Source organism: Rhinatrema bivittatum, chromosome 14 (genome assembly GCF_901001135.1).
Source record: "Rhinatrema bivittatum chromosome 14, aRhiBiv1.1, whole genome shotgun sequence".
NCBI classification, from domain to species: Eukaryota; Metazoa; Chordata; class Amphibia; order Gymnophiona; family Rhinatrematidae; genus Rhinatrema; species Rhinatrema bivittatum.
In genome coordinates this window covers 12,744,260-12,766,967 of record NC_042628.1, presented here as the reverse complement: position 1 = coordinate 12,766,967, position 22,708 = coordinate 12,744,260, and the positions used below count along the sequence as shown (strand labels likewise).

The 22,708-nt window shown below is 46.5% G+C and overlaps 1 protein-coding gene across 1 annotated transcript in view; it reads right to left on the bottom strand.

The window, feature by feature from the left end:
* Nucleotides 1-1,669: 1,669 nt before the first annotated feature.
* Nucleotides 1,670-22,708, bottom strand: part of LOC115075989 (MICAL-like protein 2) — a 52,957-nt gene continuing 31,918 nt past the window's right edge. The window contains 11 exon segments of the mRNA XM_029577022.1: nt 1,670-1,802; nt 4,353-4,399; nt 9,230-9,344; nt 11,176-11,249; nt 12,040-12,130; nt 12,896-12,971; nt 12,973-13,023; nt 14,214-14,278; nt 17,803-17,955; nt 20,573-21,000; nt 21,003-21,770. Coding sequence (XP_029432882.1) covers nt 1,723-1,802; nt 4,353-4,399; nt 9,230-9,344; nt 11,176-11,249; nt 12,040-12,130; nt 12,896-12,971; nt 12,973-13,023; nt 14,214-14,278; nt 17,803-17,955; nt 20,573-21,000; nt 21,003-21,770 — 1,948 coding nt within the window. The 3' untranslated portion in view covers nt 1,670-1,722.

The window sequence follows — 22,708 nt, the reverse complement described above, 5'->3', positions numbered from 1 at the left end:
CAATCTGGGAGACAGCGGCTTCATTTCATGGAGCTGCCCTGCAGGCTAAGCTCAGCTCGAGCTCCGCTCATATCCGTGCCCTTCCGAAGAACTCTGATCCCAGCGAGAGACTGGGCCCACTGATCTCCAACCCAAACAGAAAAACTGAAACCTGAGAACCTCTTCATCATTAAACAGATGCCTGCCTTGGCTTCCCACCGGCTGTGAGGTCAGAGCCTGCATTTCTTCAGTTACTATAAGGGTCAGGCCCATCGTAATCAGGAGCCCGTTCCTGCATGCGCCCAACTCTTAACCACACAATCTGCAAAGTGGTTCTAGAGAACCAAGAGCGCTGGTGGCAGTTTCTCTCTTTTTAGGATAGCGGAGTTCATGCCCTGAGCTCTCCAGCTATAAGAAGGCCTGAGATCTTTGCACACACTTTTATTGCAGAGCGTTGCAGCAGCAGAGGGCTAGAGCGGCTTCCTGATCTGCAGCTCCGAGGGCTCAGTGGGCCTGAAATTCCCCATGAACCCCCTGCTCTGCAGCTCAGAGGACTCAGTGGGCCTGAAATTCCCCGTGAACCCCCCTGCTCTGCAGCTCCGAGGGCTCAGTGGGCCTGAAATTCCCCGTGAACCCCCTGCTCTGCAGCTCCGAGGGCTCAGTGGGCCTGAAATTCCCCGTGAACCCCCCTGCTCTGCAGCTCCGAGGGCTCAGTGGGCCTGAAATTCCCCGTGAACCCCCTGCTCTGCAGCGCCGAGGACTCAGTGGGCTGAAATTCCCCATGAACCCCCTGCTCTGCAGCTCGAGGCTCAGTGGGCCTGAAATTCCCCATGAACCCCTGCTCTGCAGCTCCGAGGGCTCAGTGGGCCTGAAATTCCCCGTGAACCCCCCTGCTCTGCAGCTCCGAGGGCTCAGTGGGCCTGAAATTCCCCGTGAACCCCCTGCTCTGCAGCTGAGGGCTCAGTGGGCCTGAAATTCCCCGTGAACCCCCCTGCTCTGCAGCTCCGAGGGCTCAGTGGGCCTGAAATTCCCCGTGAACCTCCTCCCCCGCCCTTACACACACACTTTCAATGTGCCTGTCCCTCAGATGCTTCCTCAGTGGTCTTCCTGTCTGTGGCTCCTCATACCTGCTGAGGGTTCAGACCTGAACAGCAGGTGGCCCCAATGCTCTATGCAAATCACTCTCCCCCACCGCTTTCCCCCAAATAAGTTAAGACTCAAGAATCAGGGTGAGAGTGAAGAGTGAGGAAGCGGGTGGGAGGCCTATGGAGCTCTGCAAATCACAGCCTGACTGTTCAAAAACCTCCGAGCCTTTCCCTGTTGCTACCCACCTGAGATTAAGACAGACCCTGCCCTAGCCCTGTGGGACGTAGAAGCAATTGAAAAGCCCAAGATCTAAACTCCAGTGGTTCAGAGCTCACTGCAGTAAGTTACGGTCGTCTCTGCCACTCTCATATATCCAGGACCAAGCTGTTGAAAAGAGACCTCTAAATCACGTCCGGTCAGCTCCTGCCCTGTTACCGCATGGCCCTTCATCCCGCAGAGCCCGGCTTCTTCCGCTCACACCCTCAATGTGAGCCGTTCCACCATTTCTCTTTACATCTGCAGATAGGAGGGGGGGGGCGTGGTGGAGGCGGGGCCAGGGCCGCTGCCTGCCGCCATGGCGGGATTGCGCTTTGCCAGAGATTCCCAGCCTTCAGCGCGTTCCATGGCAAAAGCCCTCTCGCAGTTCTGCCATGAAGTTCAGTTTCTCTGCTTCCAGATGTTTGACAAACGAAATTTCGATTTCTTCTTGGAGCCCTCTGGATTGTCCTTCTGCAGATCTGTAAAAGAGAAATGCAAACGAGCTCTTAAGAGGACGACTTTGAAAGGAAGCCGAGGGCCCGACCTAGGTGCCGAAAATTTGGCAAAAATTTGGCTGTCCTTAGGCGCCTAGGTTTTAGGAGGGAAATTCATCAAACTTAGGTGCCTAAATGAAGATGCCTGGGTTAGGCGTCTGGCATTGTAAGGAAGTGCCTGCCTACGTCTTAGGCCCCTACATTTACTGCCTCGTAAAAACAGGCCCTTAGGGGAAATATTTCACTTATGCAGACTTAGGGGCTTAACTCCTTACGTTAGGTTCCTAGATCTTTTAACTATTGACCCTATGAGGGCCAATGCACTAAAGTGCTCCAAAATCCACGCGGAAGTTGTGATTTTCCACACCCACGTTTTCTTACTGGCACTCATATGCAAGCACGTCCGGTAGAATACTCGCGCACACAAGTTTCCCATTGATAATTATGTAAAGAAAAGATAACGACACCTTGTTGAGGTGGTCATCTTTGAGCCAAAACCAGCCTGCGCAGGCCGTTGTGGAGAGATTTTAGCACTGCAGCTATTGAGCAGCTTTGCATTAAATTTGCTTTGCAGCAGCTCATTAACTTTGATTTTGCATAAAATTTCACAAGAAAGAAGCCGCCCACCATTTTACCACATGCGAAGTAAAAAATTTGCACAGTCCCACTTCGTGTGCATAAAAAAAGGGAAGCATGGATGCCTAAGGCCAAGACGACCACAACTTGTCGTTTTTACATGCCTAGCACACTTTGCGAAACTCAGCATGCTTTAGACCAGAGGTTCTCAACTGGTGTCGCCAAGCACACGCAGGTGTGACACCACACTTCCCAGTCCCCCCACTAACCCAGCTGCTCCCCCTGCCCCAGCAAAATGGGAACTCATCCTCCGCCCGGGCGGGACGCGACAGGGGAGCTGGAGTCAGTGGCACCAGCATGGACTCTTCTACCCCCCTCTGGAAGAGGCAGTGGTGAGCAGCGGCTGCACACGCGGGAAGAAGAGACCATGCTAGTGCATGCAGCATCGGCCTGAAGAAGAGCGGCGTGGCCTGAAGAAGAGGAGCATAGCACGGAGCAAAAAAGGAGCAACGTCAGCCCCCGCAGCTAATGGGTGTTCTTTCTTGAGGCCGTGAGGGCTGGATGTGGAGGAGGCTGCAGCTGCCACTCGTTCGGTGGGGAGAGAGAGAGGGTGTGAATGAGTGAGAAAGCACGTGTGTTTGAGATCCTGTGTGTGAGTGATTGAAAACCCGTTTGGTGTGAAAGAGATAACATGAATGTAAGAATATGATTGAGAACCTGTATGTGTGAGAGAGATTATGTGTATGTATGATTACGAGCCTGTGTGTAGAAGAAAGACAGAGAGCATGTGTGCCTGTGTGGACTGAGAGCCACTGTAGGTGAGAAAGCATATGAGTATGTGATTGAGAGCCTGTGTATAAGTGATAGAAAGAGAGAGAGCATGTGTGTAAGTATGTGACTGAAAACGTGTGTGTGTGTATGTGTGAAAAGACAGACAGCATGTGTGTAAATGTTAATTAAGAGCCTATATAAGTGAGAGAGAAAACGCATGTGTATGTGTGTAATTGAGAGCCAGTGTGAGAGACAGAGAGCTTGAGTGTGACAGAGAGCGGAGAAAGTTGCAAGCAAACCATCTCTCACTCTGCGAATTCAAAACAATGTCAGGGCACCTGGATATCAAACGTTCCCAGGTATGCAGAGCAAAGGATTTTTTTGTATCCCTATTTTTCATTATTGGGTCTTTGTGTCTGCTATTTTGAAATATTTTATTGGTATTTAGAAATCTTTGATATGAGATTTTAATTATTGGATATTCCATTCATCAGCTGTTTTGAAATAATCTGTTCTTTTTGTTAGTTTGGTTTTACTGCTACTGATTTTATATTTCTTGCTTTATTTTATGAGGACTGGTGATGCTTCTTTTTCCTTTGTTACACTGCATACAGTCTCTCTGGCTTGTTGCCGTTTCCAGTTCAGTTTTGGCCTGCATGTTTCTGTTTATGCTTTATGGTCTCTTTATTCTTTATTAGGTGAGGGTCTGCACATGTGATTCAGGTGAGGTTCTCTGCTGGGCGTGCAGTTTCTGTGTAGGGCTCTATAGCAGCCTGGCTTGGTCAGTTTTCCTAATAGGAGTTTTAAGGCCTGATGTAATATTTTCAGTGTTGCCTTTTCTTAGGTAAGGTGGTTACTGTGCGAGTGCTGGAAGTTGATGCTGTTCTGGTATGGGATATTTACTATTTCTGCAATTTCTGTTCAGACAGAGAACTTATCTTTCCCTTGTGTCATTCTTAACAATAAAATAATACTGGACCTTTAGTTCTTTTATTTCCGCCGTGAATGGTAATGAGCAGTGTGTCACAATTGTGAGCGTGGCCTGTCAGGTGTGTCAGGATGGGAAGAAGGTTGAGAGCCATTGCTTTAGACCATCGACACCCAACACCACCACCCCAGCCTCTTCCTGAAAGAAGAGGATAGAAATCCCCATCTGGCAGAAACACAGCTTCATGAGTGGAATCTTACCCAATCTTTGAATCATCGCTTCCATCATCTGATCCTCTTCCTTCTCCCTGCAAAAAACAGGAATTCGTTTTATCCATTACCGAACGGAGCAAGGCACACAAAATGGCAGCCATGGGGCCGGGCTGAAGGAAAAGCTGTTTTCCTCCTAATTCATTACCAAGAGAACAAGATAGGATGCTGGGCTTTTAAACTTTTCTGTTCTTGTAACCGAACCAGTACAAACAGATTTCTACGAAATCAGAGCACCTTGGAGATGCACAGCGCTAATGCAGCTGCCCGTCTGGTATCCGTGTACAAGCACGGCACAGTCGCTTCCAGCTACCGAGAGGGGTGATGGACTGCCGGATGAATCCATCCCCGAGCCACAAGGACACAGACAGACAATGTACTGAAGCTGAAAGTGGACTCTCTCTCTTGTTTTGGACCTATCCTTTGACATTCCATCCCCCACAGATTTGAGGCACATACAGCATAGCTGTCCTTCTGTGAAACCTGCTTTCCACTGCTGCCCTGGAGTTAATATATGTTAGATCTGACTGCTGCTCCTTGTTTAATTTCTTTTTTCATAAACCATGAGCTTGTACTTATCACGAGGTTCTCCAGGCATTCATTTTCTGTTCTATTATTGGGTTAAATTTGCAAAAAAGATTTACGCATGTACAGTTGGAAGCTATGCATGTCAGTAGCCTGCACACACATAAGCAGTGTTTTGTACATGTGCCCTAGCAGCGGCACGCGTACATGTTTTCAAGGGAGAAGAGAGGCGGGCTCAGGGGTGAGATTTGGCGAGCGGTACACGTGCATGCATTACTGAACTTATCCCAGCACTTACACCTGCAATGGATTTGTACAGCTGAAATCGCATTTAGCTTTTGTCTGCAGTTTTTGGGCGGGAGGTCCGGGTGAACTGACGGCAGGACTGGTGAACTGGTGACTCCAAGTAGGTGCTAAAGTATGTATTTTCCAGGGGCTGAGTACACGCATGCTTTGAAATCTGGCTGCCTCCGTGTTTTCCTGCATTATAAGTGTACAGGTGCATTGAAACAGCCACGCATGCTTCAGGGCCGAAATACGCAGTATGTAATAAACCCTGCAGCTCCCCGCCCATAGCGTTTATTAATTACTGGCAGAAATTGCTTTTAAAAACTGGACTATGTTTAGGACTTTGGTTGAGCTCAAATTTTGGCTCTGATGATCTTTTAAAGAACTTTGATTCCATTTCTTTTGTTTATAATTTATGTATCATTTTTATTGCGCATTACATTAGCGTGTCACACCACCTAACAGCATTTTAGCTGATGAATGCCGTCTAGAGCCTGAACAATGCTGGATGAGGTATAAATTAAATAAATAAATAAATAGAAGCTGTAAAGTGGCAAAGCCAAAAGTCCATGTCCCAGTCCTGTGCTCTAACCACTAAATCACTCCCACTCCCGACCTGGAAAAAAAAAAAAAAAAAAAAAAAAAACCACAACACTTGCCCTTCCACCTATCAGCGGCAATGTAAAGGTGGCTCTTAGGCTACTGCAGCTGCTGGCTAAAAGCCAGGGTTTAACTTCCTTACGGGCCGATACAGTAAAAGTCGCGTTTGCCCGCTCTCCCGGCGCACGCACAGGCCACTCTCCTGTGCACGCGATTCTGTATTCAAATGAGGGCCCGCGGCAAAAAGAGGCGCTAGGGACACTAGCGCGTCCCTAGCCTCTTTTTGGACAGAACGGTGGCTGTCAGGGTTTGACAGCCGACGCTCAATTTTGCCGGTGTCGGTTCTCAAACCCGCTGACAGCCACGGGTTCGGAAACCAGACGCCGGCAAAATTGAGCACCCGTTTTTCAACCCGCGAGCTGATTTCAAATTTTTTTTTTTAACTTTTTTTTCACTTTTGGGACCTCTGATTAATATCGCCAGTAAAAACTGCTTTTCTGTGCACTTTCCCAGTGCCCGGAGAAATTAACGCCTACCTTTGGTAGGCGGAAATTTCTGAAAGTAAAATGTGCAGCTTGGCTGCACATTTTGCTTTCTGAATCGCACGGGAATACCTAATAGGGCCATCAACATGCATTTGATGTTGCGGGCGCTAGTTTTCAACGCGCTATTACCCCCTTACTGAATAAGGGGTAAAGCTAGCGCGTTGAAAACGCACGTCCAATCGCGGGATAACAGTGCGCTCTGCCGAAACGCACTGTACTGTATTGGCCTGTTAGTGGGCGACCCCTCATTTAGAAGGCTAAGGCGGTCCACACACCGAGCACTGTCCTGGGCGAGGCTGTTCACCTTTCACCACTGGCTGAAATGAGAGCGATAACAAGGCAAGGCAAACAGAGCCTGCAGCCTTCCCAGCCAGCCGGAAAATGCCAGAGCCCAGCAAGTCACTCCGAGGCTTTCACCCAGTTAGATATATTTATCCACAGAAAAGCACAGGTACAAGGGCCAATAAGAGAGGCATGTCCTCGCCAAGCCTAACCACAGGGCAAGGTAGGTGCAGGGTTTTGTGTCTTGGCCCTCTCTAAACTGGGCATGTTGGGGCACACGCCAAGGTTACTTTTACCCTTGAGGTTTGCACCAATAAATCAATCCAAAACTATGGTTTTGCTTTGATTATTGCCCTCCCACAAAAGAACCCATACAAAATGTGCCCTGCTTTTTCAAGGAAAAACAACCATGTAGTTTTGAAGGTCTATAACTGTGTCTGCTGTTGCCTCTCTATCCAAACCCACTTGGAACACTTCCCCTCTATGCGAGGAAAAGCTTCCCCTCTATGCGGGGAAAAGCAATCATGCTTGCTTTTCCCCGCATAGAGGGTAGGCAATCAAAGAGCAGAAAAGGCTTTCATTATTACTCTCTAAATCTAATTAGAACCCAAGGACAATTTTCGTCTTCCAAGAAAGCAATGTGTGAAATATTTCAGGAATAAAAAGATTTTTTGCTAACTTGTTCCTCAAACCCCTGAGTGAATGCCAGTCTCTGCAGTATTCCTTCAACCTTCATGAAATCAGGCCCAGAGTTCCCTAAAATTAATCAGGGACATCCCTGGAGCCCTTTTGAGTAAATCTCACTGGTTCTAGCTGACCCACATAAGAACATAAGAAAATGCCATACTGGGTCAGACCAAGGGTCCATCAAGCCCAGCATCCTGTTTCCAACAGTGGCCAATCCAGGCCATAAGAATCTGGCAAGTACCCAAAATCTAAGTCTATTCCATGTAACCATTGCTAATGGCAGTGGCTATTCTCTAAGTGAACTTAATAGCAGGTAATTGACTTCTCCTCCAAGAACTTATCCAATCCTTTTTTAAACACACCGCTATACTAACTGCACTGACCACATCCTCTGGCAACAAATTCCAGAGTTTAATTGTGCGTTGAGTAAAAAAGAACTTTCTCCGATTAGTTTTAAATGTGCCCCATGTTAACTTCATGGAGTGCCCCCTAGTCTTTCTATTATCCGAAAGAGTAAATAACCGATTCACATCTACCCGTTCTAGACCTCTCATGATTTTAAACACCTCTATCATGTCCCCCCTCAGCCATCTCTTCTCCAAGCTGAAAGACCTGTAGGTCAGGGTCTCTGTCACCTTGTAACTAGCTCTCTGATTTGTCCCATTTAGAAAGTTTACCAGAAGGGATCAGGGCTGCTGGGAATGTTTACCTTCCAAAGAAAACAATGAAGTGGAGACGATGAGCGGTATACAGACTGGTAACAAACCATACATGAGCAGTATAGCACTAAAAGTTCTGGGATCCTTGTTGAAGTGATGAGAATCAAGACCCAATCAGTACGGAGTATTTCCACATCATTTATTCAAAGAAACAGTTGATCTCGGTCCCCTGACATGGACCGCATTTCACCACAAGGGCCACATCGGGAGGGACTGAAGCCCGAAGCTGGTGATACGGCGTCAATGGATTACTCAATCGAGCCCGTTCCAAACTCGCACAGAAGAAATGCGGACAGAATCGAAATGCCCAAAGCAGCAAATACAATCTCAATTAAGCAATCCATTGATGCCGTATCACCAGTTTCAGGCGTCTGTCCCTCCCGACGCAGCCCTTGTGGCGAAACACAGAGATCGACTGTTTCTTTGAATAAATGATTTGGAAATACTCCTTACTGATTGGGTCTTGATTCTCATCACTTCGACAAGGATCCCAGAACTTTTAGCGCTATACTGCTCACACACCTTCCAAAAGAAGATGACATCAGAAACCCAGCGTATGTGCATTCACCTCTTACATACTCACTGCCAATATCCCGAAAACCTGACCAGCTGTGGAGTCATGAAGATGGATTTGGGAACCGCTGATCTAAGAGGTGAACTTATTCTCTACAAATACTTGAAACAAGCAACAGGAGGGCAATTTTGATATGACCCGAATGCCAACTCATTTTCAAAGGGCTTGAAAATGCAATCGCAAAATACAAGTACAAAAAGGACCCATAAACTTCCTCACCTCCCTGGGAGCCGGAAATATGCACAGAGAACTAAAAAGGAAATCTCTGTGCACACAATTGACCTTCACTCCCCCAACCTGTCCCCCTCTTTTTTTATGCAGATAAATGCATGGGCGTTATCCTTACCTGCACTGGAAGGGGGGAGGGGAATAAAACATTTTTACAGGGGTAAACCCACATTCACCAGCATAAATAGCTTTGATTATTGCCCCCCATACAGAGAAGTCTGATAATATATTGACGTTACTTAACCTGAAGAAACGACAAGACAACAGAATCTGAAGCTACAGAGGGAAACTTAATAGGATTTTAAGAAGCATTTGATTGGGGCATTATCAAGTCATGAAAACTTCTGTCTTGCATAGTTGTATATTTAAGACCATTGGATAAACTGAATAAGTCTCCCCACATGCACAAGCGTTTCATACCTGAGCCGGTCTTCATCCAGGCAGTCCACAATCTCACTTCTGTCATTGACAATATTCACGTACTTTTCCAGCAACTCGCTTTCTCGAGCCTTCTGCTGAGGTGACTTCAACTCATCTACAGGGAGAAGATCCCATAAAGTCATCTGCACACAACCAGTACCACCTCCTTAAGCCTCTAGATCTGTGGCACAATGACACTGGACGCCTCTATGCAGAGCTAAGCAAAATAAAGTTTCTTACTACCCTTAACAAAAGGCTTGGGGAAACCCTGCACATAGCAGCAGTTACTACCCTTGAGAGAAACATGGGGGTAACCTGCACGGAGCGGCAGTTACTACCCTTGAGAGAAACATGGGGGTAATCTGCAGGGAGCAGCAGTTACTACCCTTGAGAGAAACATGGGGGTAATCTGCAGGGAGCAGCAGTTACTACCCTTGAGAGAAACATGGGGGTAACCTGCACGGAGTGGCAGTTACTACCCTTAACATAAGGCATGGGGTAACCTGCACGGAGCTGCAGGTAATACCATAAGAAACTTGCTGGGCAGACTGGATGGACCATTTGATCTTTTTCTGCCATCATTACTTTGAATAAATGACAGTAACATAGTAAACTGGCACAATAAGAACTAAACTGAGGCTGTTACCTGGCCCAAGCTGAGAAAAGGCCTCCTTTGACCCCTTTTCCAAACAACCTGGCCATGCTCAGCAGGGTAGGGTGTTCCAGTGGCTGGGACCCGCTACAAAAAATGGTCTGTGTTTCTGCTACATGGAGGGTTCCTAGTGAAGGAAGGCGGGTTTATATTCCTCAAGCCCTCGAACAGCAACACAAGGATTTTGAATTTTACTTTTCAGGCAATGGGCAGCCAGTGGGGGTCTCTCACTATCCAGAGGGGATCCAAGCACAGTAACAACGGCTATTGAAAGCTGAAATCGGGTTATACAAGACCACCTAACCTGCCAGACAGAGGTCATGAGATGGAAGTAGGGACAGAGAAGCATGTGCCGTGTGGTACAAAGGCTCTAGGAGAAAACACGGTGCACAATCGCATGCAGTACATGTAACTTCAGAAATAGGGGCAGCTCCTGGAGGCCAGGTGAATGCGATGCATGCCAGGTCATGTAAACCAGGCCTGCAGATGATATGTGCCAAGCTCCATTCAAACATGTTGGCCACATTCCTGCATTCCTTTCCTATCAACTTCATAAGCAGCCTGCCAAGTCACGTAAACTGCCCTCAGGACACAGAAAAGAGAGGCAGAAGAGCCAGCCCGAGGGCACAGAGCAGCACATGCAATAAAGTTACACAGCGCAACAATGGCAGGGTCAAAGGTGCATGGCCTGGGTGCTAAGTACTAGACCACCCCTCCTAAATCAAAATAGCCCTGCCTTCCATCGCTCAGCTATCAGGATATAGGAACAGAGTAAGTGAAGGCAGAAGACAACCACCTGGCTCATCCGGTCCTCCTAGTTACTCCTGTCCACACTACCAAGGATACATCCTAGCAGCCAGCTACAGAGTGTAATGGCTTGTAAGTGCTCTCTCTTTCCAAGTCAGTTTTTGTCACCTTCCTCAACCGAACTCTACCTTCTTGGCATACTAGATCCCCACTTAGTTCACACCCAGCACACCTCCCTTCCCACGACTAACCACAAAACTTTGCAATGATCCAAATAGCTGGTAATACTAGCATGGCCACTGCCCAAACATCCGACTTCCTAGGTCTTCCGTGTAACCTGCCAAACAGACACAGGTACATGAGTGCCTGTGCTTCCCCCAAGACTTCTAGTTACTACTGTGCTTGCAGCTTCCCAGCAGCTAATTAAACTCTATCATCGCAGCCTGGTGCGGCAGGAAGCAGGGCTTAGTAATCAGGATCTCCCGATGAGAGCTGGCATAGGGAATTCTTTAAACTCATTGAGAGAGGGCAGAATGAATTCACTTACCTGGTTTGCTCAGCAAGTTTCGAAGCTCATTTTCCACACCAGATTGCTGGTCCTCCAGTGCCTGCTGTTTGGATCTGTAGGAGAAACGAATTTCCTTGTTACACACATGCATGACCTGTGCTCTTACTTCCAAGGACATTACAAACTGAAATACAAATCTTTGCCTGCTCCAACTCCCAGCATCCAAGCACACCACCTTATAACCTTGGCAAGTCCTAAGCTTTTCTTCTGCTCTGCTACCAAACACAAAATGCACAGACATGTAGGACAAAAATGAGGTTCCAATGTCATTACAGCACCGCACAGTGCTAAAATCTGCGTTCTTTAGCATAAGAACAGAAGAGGTGCCTTGCTGAGACAGACCAAAGTCCATCGAGTCCAGCCTCCTGTCTCTGACAGTGACCAATTTGAAGAACCCAGGACATCCTGATAGGAAAGTCACTTCCCTACTCTGCTCAGTCCCAGAGGATGAAGTGGTGACACCCAAATCTGCCCTGTCTATGGACCCGTCCTCAAGAAGTTTATCCAAACCTTTTTCAAATCGGCTATGGTATTAGCCTTGACCACATTCTCCAGAGACCTCCCCCCTAGCTGAGCTGGTACTTTTCCAATTTAGGTCCCATCTACTTGCATCCCCTCCTTCTTACTTCACCCTCCAAAAATAATCTAGAACATACACAGAAATGACTTATAGCAAACCTGGCCAAGGAGCTGCATTTTCTTTCATGACACAGAAGAGATCAGAAAATTAAAGCCAGTCATCCTTCTTTCATGGTACCCAAGACATACAACTGCCCCCGCTGCTCTGTCTGCTTCTCATTTGTACTAGTAGGGGACAGAGTCGAGTAAGTTGAGTGCACTCACTTGTACATCAGCTCCGATTCCTGTCTTAGCAGAAGCTGCTTCTCATGGATTAACTTGAACCACTCCACCATGAGGGTATCTTCCATCTCGTCTAAGCATAAGACAGGATTTTGTACCATTAAGATAGCATTCACTGCAGCAGTGCCCCCGGAATAACCCTTTCAGAACAGATACCCGTCCAGACCCTATGAGGTGTGCATTCTACTGGAGAATCTACCTCGTGCATTGATAGGGCTCCTAGTTTTCCTTACAGTTGAATTCTAGGGCATCTCCTGAGCAAGAGGACAATGACGGGACCCGTTCTCTTATTCTAGACTGACTGGTAAACAACAGACCTATAGTTCAGTTACAAGGAACTGAGTGAATATGACAAACATATTTGATAAAGCTCCTAGCAGGTCTGTTTTGTTCTGCGGAGTTAGAAAGCATGGAATGTCCAGCCAATACCATCATCATTTGGTTGGCTAAGCAACATTCCATGCTTCATCACTTAAGAAACTTTAGCTTCTGTACCTTTAAATTTATTAACATTTTCACAGAGCATTCAATGGGCATTCGTTGTAAATGAAGGCCTACCATACAGTTACTGCATATAAAAACATACTGGTAAAACTTTGTCGCAAAAGGAAAAGTATCACGTGCCAATGACAGTTGTTCATCCGCTTTCATTTTCATCAATGACTTTATCAGGCAATGGTATTTACAGGGACCCTTCTCCAAAAATTAATTTCATGCCATGTACAGAGACCATATCCAAAATATTTAAAAAAAAAAAAAAGTGTGATGCCAAAAACACAGGTGGTTGGCCAAAGCTACTGTCCATTCTCCCTCCAGAACAGGACACAAAACTACTCACCTCCCTCACAAGCACGCAGCTCCTTCTCCAGATCAACCCCTTGGAGCTCCAGCTCATCCAGTTGCTTCTCAATGCATGCCATGCAGCTGCTTTTGGATCTCCTCTTCAGGGACGTAGTCTCGTCGGAGCTGTAAAAAGCCACGGAAAGCAGTGAGAATGTTTGTTCTGTCTGCAGCCAGTGGTGGCGTCAGGCTGTACCTGTTCCCTCAAATGCTCATCCCCGTGACCAGATTTACAGCCTCAAACTGAAGGAAGAATCTTGCAGACAGCTTTTTGGATCTCTGTTCCTTTACAATGATGAAATGCAAAACAGCAATGCTCATACACAAATTAGTGAATACTGTTCACACACCCTGGATCAGGTCCATCATGAGAATTTATATCCCTTCCAGGACCTTAAGATCTGCTCATCAGGGGAGGCTAGAGGTACCCTCTGCCCATCTCGCCCATTTGGCTGTGTCCGGGTGTTTTTCATTGCTGGTCCACTATTTTGGAGTTCTCCCCCCTGCGCAACTCCACATGATAGCAAATTACAAGGTGTTTAAAAAAAAGCCCTGAAAACTTTTCTTTTTAAAAACGCCTTTGAACCGGTAGACTAGTTGCTTCACTCTGGTCACCTCACGTAGCCTCTTGATAGCTCTTATTTTACTCTGCAGAAATTTAGATTGCTTTTAGGTCTCTTTTTATATGTTATTGTGTATGATTTTTACGTATGCTTTATTTGTACCCCACTCTGGAGTATGTGGCTTATAAACGTGTTCAAATAAATCTCAGAAGTGATTATTAATTTGAGGTTTGATGCTGCACTCGCTTCCGTTGAGAAGGTAACCCCCTTTTTACAAAAGCTGATCAGAACATAAGAACATTAGACTCGACATGCTGAGCCAGACCAAGGGTCCATCGAGCCCAGCATCCTGTCCCTGATGGTGGTCAATCTGGACTCACTGGGAGATACCCGCAGATCCCACTCCTTGTTGCTCACTCCCAGGGATGAGCCGCGGCTTTTCCCAGTCTGACCGGTTTCAGCAGCTTGTCCAAAACCCTTTCAAAACCCAGCAATGCCGGTCGCCTTGACCACAGCCTCCAGTAACAAATCCCACAGCCTTTCTGTGCACCGAGTGAAAAAAATAATTTTCTCCAATTTGTTTTAAATCTGCTGCCTGCTAAGATCACTTTACAAACAATGGCGGGGAGGAGGAGGAAGAGGACGACTCGGGGAAAGAAAAGCAAAACCTCTGCTTCTCTGTCCACCGTTGCCTGCGCAGTCACAAGCACGGCAGGAAGAAAGCTGAATTTGCAGAATTACTGTAACTGTTACCTTCATTGGAGACTCCTTCGCACTACTAGGAAGCTCCTGGGGCCTCTGTGGAGCCACAGGTCGGACTAGAAAAGAGAAAAAATGGGAGAGAGTTAGTTGGGCGAGGACCGAACAGGCGACACAATCTCTCCTTCCTAACTCACGTCGGGGAGGGACAGGAAGGAAGCAGAGCTCTCCGAGGCGCTGCTTGCGTTTAACAAACCTTTCCTTATACTTCCAGAGAGAAGGGGCGGGCATCTCCGTGGAAGCAGGGGGCGTTTTCCTCTCAAAGAAAGAAAACGGTAAGTGCTGACCCAGACCCCGGAGCACTGCAGGAGCCCTGTATAGTAGCACGACCGCCCGGGAGGGGGCACGGCTTTAGGAGCGGGCTGCCAGATCGCGCGATGCCACCGCGCGCGCCGCCGTGTTACGTCACGCTTACTGCCGGCAGCGGATCAAGCTTCTTGCAGCCCAGCGCTCACTTCCTGAAGCAGGGCCGCTGTCAGCGCTCATGGCTGAATCACTGCCAGTCCCCTTTATTCTTTGGTTTGAGCTTAAAAAAAAAAATGACTCCGGGCAAAATCAAAATTTGGATTTTTTGCTGAGCAAACCTGCAGAACCTGCACAGGCCATCAAGCTTCTGATTTTGAGGGCAATTTCCCAAAGCCGTTTGGCGTGGGCAAAACAGCAATTTCCCTGAGTAAATTTGGCCCCGTCTGAAGTTTACTTTCGCCACGTTAGAGGGAGGTGCTCCCGGGGGTCACGTTTTGAGTGGGATGAGGAAATGGCACATGCGGATTGTAATCTTGAAATCCACGCGCGCTATTTCCCCAAAATATTCTTACCTGTGGGGAAGGCAGAGTCCGCGAGTACCTTTTACCCTCAGCACTTTAGAAAGTGAAAGGACCTTTGGAATCTGGTGCAGAGTGCGTGGGACGAAGGTTCTCGCGCAGTTTGCACCAGACCGGCGGGTTTGAACGTGTGGTGTGCATCCCATGGCTAGACGAAATTTGCAGGAAAAGGTTTGAAAGAAAGTAAGTTGGAAGGGGGGGAAATCTCCGTGGCTCCTGATTTAAGGCGGTTGACGGTCCAGGTAAGGAAAAGAAGGCTGAACGGTGAGATTTAAACTCAGGTATGAGCTCGCTAACCTTGTTGGGGCTTTCTCTGCCACCAATGGGAGCATCCGTTTTGGCGGCAGCGAGGTGATGTCGGAAAGCGTCCTCCCCCTCCGAGGAAAAGGCCGAATGTTCCCGGCTTCAAGGTGACCGAGGTCACAAACAATTGTCTCTAAAATTCCCCTTCAGCCTGGGGGGGAGGGGGGGAGACAGTCTGGGCAATCAGTTGCCTTGAATATTCCTTTTCAGTGAAAAGGAAAAAAAAAAACAAAACCCACACACCCCCAGCAGAACAGGATAACCTAAAGCAGAAGAAGTTAAAAAAGTCCAGCAAACAAAGGCCAAGCTGCAGTGACTTCTGTTGCTGTGAACTACAGGGCACGGAGCGGGAGGCAGCAGACATTAGTCCTGTTTCATCTTGGTAAGTTATTTCCGGTGCAGTTCGCCATAAGAAACTCAGAAAGCAAGAGGAGTAGGACTTCCAGTGCGATCCTCGGGGGGGGGGGGGGGGGACCATCTGGGCCATGCATTTTGGGAAGCCCTGCACAGCTATTGTTAGCTTCCACCCCATACTCTATCATTTCAGCACTGCAGGGTCCCGCTGCGGACGAGTCCCTCTGGGCCCTACACCCTCCCCCTACTGTCAGCTCTGCTCGTGTGGAAACTCCTCAGCTGGGACTGGAACCAGCAGCCTAAAGAAAGCCCTTCTCTTAGCTAAGCTGTAACAACAACTCTAGTTACCTCTCCGCAGCTGTAGCTGCAATCTCTCGCCACTAGAGGGGGTTCATCGCACTCTGTACTCCCAACTCAATGGCACATTCGAGAGCAAATCTCATTTCGCTTCTATCAAGGCCACAGCTCTGTCCCTTTTCCACATCGCAAACACACACATATACCTGTGATGTATACAGTTCCCCAAACTGTGTGTGAAGCATACAATGACGCCAACTTGGGGTAGAGTGAGGACATTTTTGCAGATGGCAAAACCACATACCCAACTTGTAAGACATTGCCCTAAGATAAGGCCTAGTAATTTTAGCCCTAGTCTACAGTTTTCATGATAAGTGAATTACACAAGGCAGCTGCTGGCTTTTTACACAAACTGTCACTTTTCAAATGGATCTGGCCTCATTAGCATGGCCAGATGAGGCCTTTTCGAAAGGCAGCCCACAACAGAAAGGGATGGCTTAGGGTGGGAAGGAGAAAGAATACCTGGCACAGAGTACATTGGTACAAAAGTACCTGCGGCCCCAAAATTTTCAACAGGAAGCTCTGCAGGAGGGGGTTGTGCATGGAAGAAAAGGTTTCATTTTCTGGGGGAGTTTTTGCATATTTTGTTCCATTTTTCTCTCTGCTTCATTTGCTCTGCTCATTTCGTTTCATTTTGTCTTTAGCATGGGCTAATTTTTTTTTTTTTTTTTTTTTTTTTACAACCTATGTTATTTTTCTTTTATTGCATTTTAGTATGGATTAAAACAATAAGGGCAAAAATAATATTTTCATTCTTTTTTTTGTATTGTTTCAGGTGGGAAATGACACCAAACACTGTAACAAATATCGTGTGATGATTTTCTGTGGCTTTAAAATTACAGCACATCCCTGCTCCACAGACCTGCAAGCTACCTATAGAGGAATATTAATTGCAGATATATGGAAAACCAACTGTGTTTGTAGCTCACATCTGCCTTACAGTTCATAAAGGTGACCTAGATGTGAACTATCTATATGGAAACAGAGGAAATGAAATCAGTTAAAGGAGAGGGAGATATATTATCTAGAGAAACGTCAGATGCCAAGACAAGGAATACAGAACAAATCTCTCTTCATCCTCCACTCACACCATTGTGTAACACAGAAGAGGAAACCAGCATTCTATGCATTTGCACATAAATCTCTACTGCATCTGCAACCTAGAGGGATTCTGAGCCTTCCAACCATCGCCCAGACTCTTCACAAATGCCAGGAAGAATATTTGTGCAGAAAAACACAGCATTAAATGCAATAAAGAGTATTTACAAATAATAACAACAATACCTACAAACTGGCAGCCTTGCAGGAGAATTGCTTGTACAGAATGGGACAGAAAAAGGTAGGATCTGACAAAGCAAGGAAGACCAAAATGAAATCTAGGCTAGAAGCAGCAGCAGAGGAAAATCAAATGCAGGATCATCCCCTTTCGCCCGGTGCAGGACAGGCAGCGCAGCAGCGACGGCTCTGAATTAAAATCAGCTAATGCCTAAATGTCACCGCGCAGCTGTTTAAATGGCCAAGATGGGAGTGACTGCTTGGCAGGTGTGGATCCGAGCATCCGTGTAGGCTCTCCAGAGCTCAGGTGCTCCTGAGGCTGGGGGTAAATAGGTTTGCCGGTTGCTGCGGCAATGAGGCGGGGGAAGGCAGATGGCTTCCTCTTCCATTCTCTGGCTTGAGCTATGCTAAATATACAAGACCAGGCAGCTGATAAGCAGCCAGAGTCTCGATAAGAAAAGCAAACATACCCTTACCAGCTGCCCACGTCGACTGGACAGACTCTTCTCTCTGCCCGGAAATGTTGGTGTCTTGCCAGCTCTGCTCAAATGTGGGCCAGTCAGCGGAAATATCCAAGTTAGCAACCAGCAGTTTCTTCCTCCGAGGAGGCTCTCCAGATGGAGCTGCAGAAAAACAAAAATTGACGGAAACTGCAGTTCAAAATAAAGCAAACAGTCGGCCTCGATCCCGACGCGCTCTTCAGACGCTATTGTTAAAACAGTTTCCTTTCATTTTCATGTCTAATGATTAAACCTCCTGTCTTTTGTGAGTCCTGCTCCTTGATCTTAAATACTCAGTGCGCACAAAGCAAAAACCCACGGGAGGAATTCATCAGCCTCCATCTCAGCCCCTTACCCCTCTGCACATGTTTCAAGCTCACCTTCAAAACCTGAAGCCCTGATTAGCAAACAAAGAAGCAGAGAGAAGCATTGGACAAGGAAATGCCCTCTCAGCCTAGGGCAGAGTTGCGCAGGTGGAACAAAGACAGAGTGAACACAGAGAGCGTAGGTGAGCAAGGCAAGGGGAGGGCTTGGCTAGCAGGTGTGACCGTGCATGCGGGTAGGAGTCTCCGTCAGACACACCCCATGTGCGTGCTTCTGCAGGGGACGAAGCAGTTACCTTCAACTGCACACATGCCATACTGGCACTAGGGGTGTGCCTGCTGTTTCACTGTTCCTTGTGTCTATTGTTTGTTTCTGCGTGTTTATGCATGCTGAAACATAGAAATTACAGGATCAGCTGCTGTTTTGTGCTCTTTCCAATTAAAAATGGCACAATATTAAACACAATTTTGCTGGCGTTTTCACTGTTGCTTTAAGCAACCGCACATCCTGACCTGACATTCTAGCTCAGAACCACAATATAGGATACAATAAAATGCACTGTTTTTCATGTGTATTTATCGAAATGCTATGATTGCTTCTATGTACAGCGCCCAGGAGATGGGTGATTAATAAATCCAAATAAAAGATAAAAAGATAAAGATAAATACTCATGGGGTGGAGGCAATTTTCAAAACTATGCAAATCTTTGCAGAGTCCACAGGTATTTTCTGAAAGCGAAAGCATGAGGGGGAAAACATAGCTGCAGAGATTTGCACCAATTTTTTCTGCTAACACTATTCCTCCACAGAAACGAATGGAGTTTTGAAAATGCAAAATGACACTTGTCGTTGTCTCCCCCATCCTAACCCCCACCTGTAATCCCTCCTACTTTTCCCGCTGGTTAAAAACAAAACAAAACACTAGTGTACTTTTGCCTCCATAAAGGATGGGCAGTTCTCAGATAGCTCATTTTACATAGGTAATTAAATTGCCCTCCCCATCTGACAAGGGAGAAAAAAAATCCCCAAGCAACTTCAATATACTTCCACCAACTAAAATCACATCTACAAACTCCTGTTTTCCTCCCAATCTGGATAATCTACTATGCCTTCAGCAAGACAATTAGGTCTAGAAGAAAAGGAAGTCTAATTAAATAATCCACTGGTTGACATTCTCATCTCCTCAGCTTTCTGCCTCTGTAGGACTTAAGCAAACAAGTTTGCGTAGGTCAAATGAAATTCTAACTTTCTAATTTCACTAGCGGATGTAGGTATCAAGACAGAAGCCTTGTATAACACTGGAACAATATGAATCTGTCGGTTATACGTCTTCCAGAAGGAAATAAACTTTATAAACCCGTGCACATATGCATGCACACAGAAAAATAAAATGGTTTTCCCTCACATCCCTATATATGAGCTCAATACTTGTAAACATTCATCAAACAGAAATGTAGTTCCAACAGACTCATACACATCCAGCACTAGGAGAGAGCGTCACAACCCTCATACAACTCTTTTACTAAAACTTGAATCGTTAATACCACAGAAAGGGTAGCCCCAAGATGCTAATATTTATTCCAACAGGGAGCCCTGCCGCACTAAAACAAAATCCATTGTTTCATATCTTAAAAATAGGTGCAGCTTCAAGTCACTACCTGCAAGTCATTAGAGGAAGGCATTTGATCTTGAGAAATCATCCAGGATGTCAGAGCCAAATCTCACCCCTGTGCACAGAGAAGTGTTTGAAGATAAAATGCCTACAGACACATCTGGAGGCTGGGCTGCTGGCAAGCAGCCCATGCTTTCTCAGATATGCCTACCAATTATTATTTCAAGGAAAGGCTGAGATGAGGCCCCCAGGCATGTGACAGAAAGAAAAAAAAATGTTTACCAAAACAAATCTGATAAAATTCATCTCTTTTGGTCAATGTCTTGCTGCGGTGCAACACTGCACTTAGCACCGTGGGTGAAATCTGGGACTCGGGAGAAGAATGCGAATAGAAAGTTTAGATGTGACGTGCAGAAAGAATGGAAAGGATTTAGGTTTGGTGTTAAACCATGGAAAGGGAGAATGAACAATGCTAGCAAGAGGGTGAGGACATCACCATAAAATGCAAGAGATGGCTTCTTTCTTTTTTCTAAACCGGGAAGCGCAGTTCTCGGAGATCATCATTAATGACCTCTTTCCTCTGTCAGCTAGATGGGCCCTCGCTGCAGTACTCAGGAGTAATGTTACATGGTAGGCCAGTGAGTGAAGCCAAGAACTGAATGCAAAGTTCCTCTAGAACATTAGAAACATTGGCTATCTAAGCTGAAGTAAAAGATCCATTGGTGACTATAAGTTAAACAGATTCCCCTATGCTACCTGTTCTGCATTTCTTTGACTAATTTCCTAAATCAATGTATTGTCTTACCTGTTCCTGAGGTAGTTTGGTCTGCTGGAGAGGTGCTGGATTGGGCTGGTTTGTTGCTCTCCTTCCATCCAGTGCTGTTACTACTTGCAGATGTGCCAGGCTGGGTTGGTTTGTTCTCTTTCCATGCAGTATTATCATTGGCTGCAGATGTTCTGGACTGTGCTGGTTTACTCTCCTTCCATCCGGTACTGTTGCTAACTGCAGATGTGCCAGACTGGGTTGATTTCTTCCATCCAGTGCTATTACTTGTTGCAGATGTGCCGGACTGTGTTAGCTTGTTCTCCTTCCATCCAGTGCTGTTGCTAACTGCAGATGTGCCGGACTGTGTTGGCTTGTTCTCCTTCCATCCAGTGCTGTTGCTAACTGCAGATGTGCCAGACTGTGTTGGCTTGTTCTCCTTCCATCCAGTGCTGTTGCTAACTGCAGGTGTGTGGACTGTGTTGGCTTGTTCTCCTTCCATCCAGTGCTGTTGCTAACTGCAGATGTGACTGACTGGTTTGGCTTGTTCTCCTTCCATCCAGTGCTGTTGCTAACTGCAGATGTGCCGGACTGTGTTGGTTTGTTCTCCTTCCATCCAGTGCTGACACTTGCTGCAGATGTGCCAGACTGCGTTGGTTTGTTCTCCTTCCATCCGGTGCTGACACTTGCTGCAGATGTGCCGGACTGCGTTGGTTTGTTCTCCTTCCATCCGGGGCTGACACTTGCTGCAGATGTGCCAGACTGCGTTGGTTTGTTCTCCTTCCATCCGGTGCTGACACTTGCTGCAGATGTGCCGGACTGCGTTGGTTTGTTCTCCTTCCATCCGGTGCTGACACTTGCTGCAGATGTGCCGGACTGCGTTGGTTTATTCTCCTTCCATCCGGTGCTGACACTTGCTGCAGATGTGCCGGACTGCGTTGGTTTGTTCTCCTTCCATCCGATGCTGACACTTGCTGCAGATGTGCCGGACTGCGTTGGTTTATTCTCCTTTCCTCTAGTGCTGACACTTGCTGCAGATGTGCTGGACTGTATTAGTTTGTTCTCCTTCTGTCCAGTGTTACTTGCTATAGATGTGCCAGATTGGGTAGGTTTGTTTTCTTTTCCTGAAATACTTGGGTTGAGGTTCGTGGTATCAGTGGAGACAACAGAAGGCTTCTTTGACGTAGTAGCACTTGTCTGGATGGTCGGTGGCCATTTATCCTTCAGATCTGGAACCCTGCTGAGAGAAAGAGTTATTTGCAAACTGAATCTCTGTATAGATACAGATGAGATCTCAAATACTGACATTTGTAAAGACATAGACAAATATAAAATGAACTACTGGCCAGTTAATAATATAAATATTAAATCAGTCAATAGCTGATGTGATGTCAATTTTTTGTGTTTCATTCTGTTAGCAGCATCAAAAAGCAAATCGAGACCATTATGTTCATTCAAGTGAATGAAAAATATTGGCTCTGTGATTACAGACCCTCATGTGCACACTCTCCCTTCCCCAGTGGTGCTGCTGGGGGCAAATCAATATTATCCTTTATTGAACTCCTCGGCACTTCATATTTGCCATATACACGCAACTTATTTACCCATTTTCACACACAGATAAATAATAAAATAAACCTTGGGGCTGATATTCCGCCGCAGAACAGCTAGTTAAGTCGTTACAGCTAACTTAACAGGGATATTTAGTGCTGTGGCCATGCCACTGATAATACCCAGCTGGATAAGTATATCAGGCTAGCTTTAGGACAGCAGTATGGCACGACCAGAGTTAGCCGCATCAGTTAAGCGGCTAACCCAGAATAACTTATGCAGCTAACTCTGGCCCGCCCCAAAATGCCTCCTGCCCACCCTCAGACCACCCCTGATATATGCAGCCAGAATTTAGTGACATAGAGCTTTGGATATTGCTTTGCCATTTAGACGGATAACTTCAGTTATCCGTCTAAATGGCTTCTGAATGTCAGCCTCATTTTGTCTAAATCTCAATAAGTTTTCAGGAAAAAAAAAAAAAAAATCTAACTTTGCCAGCCATCATGGCCCAATGAATGCTTTGTTTTCCAGCAGTTTATTTTGAATTCTCTTTCTTGCTTATCCTGTCCAAGGGCAAACTCCACATATTGCTCCCTGGTGTTTTGCTATTCTTTTCTTTAATCAAGC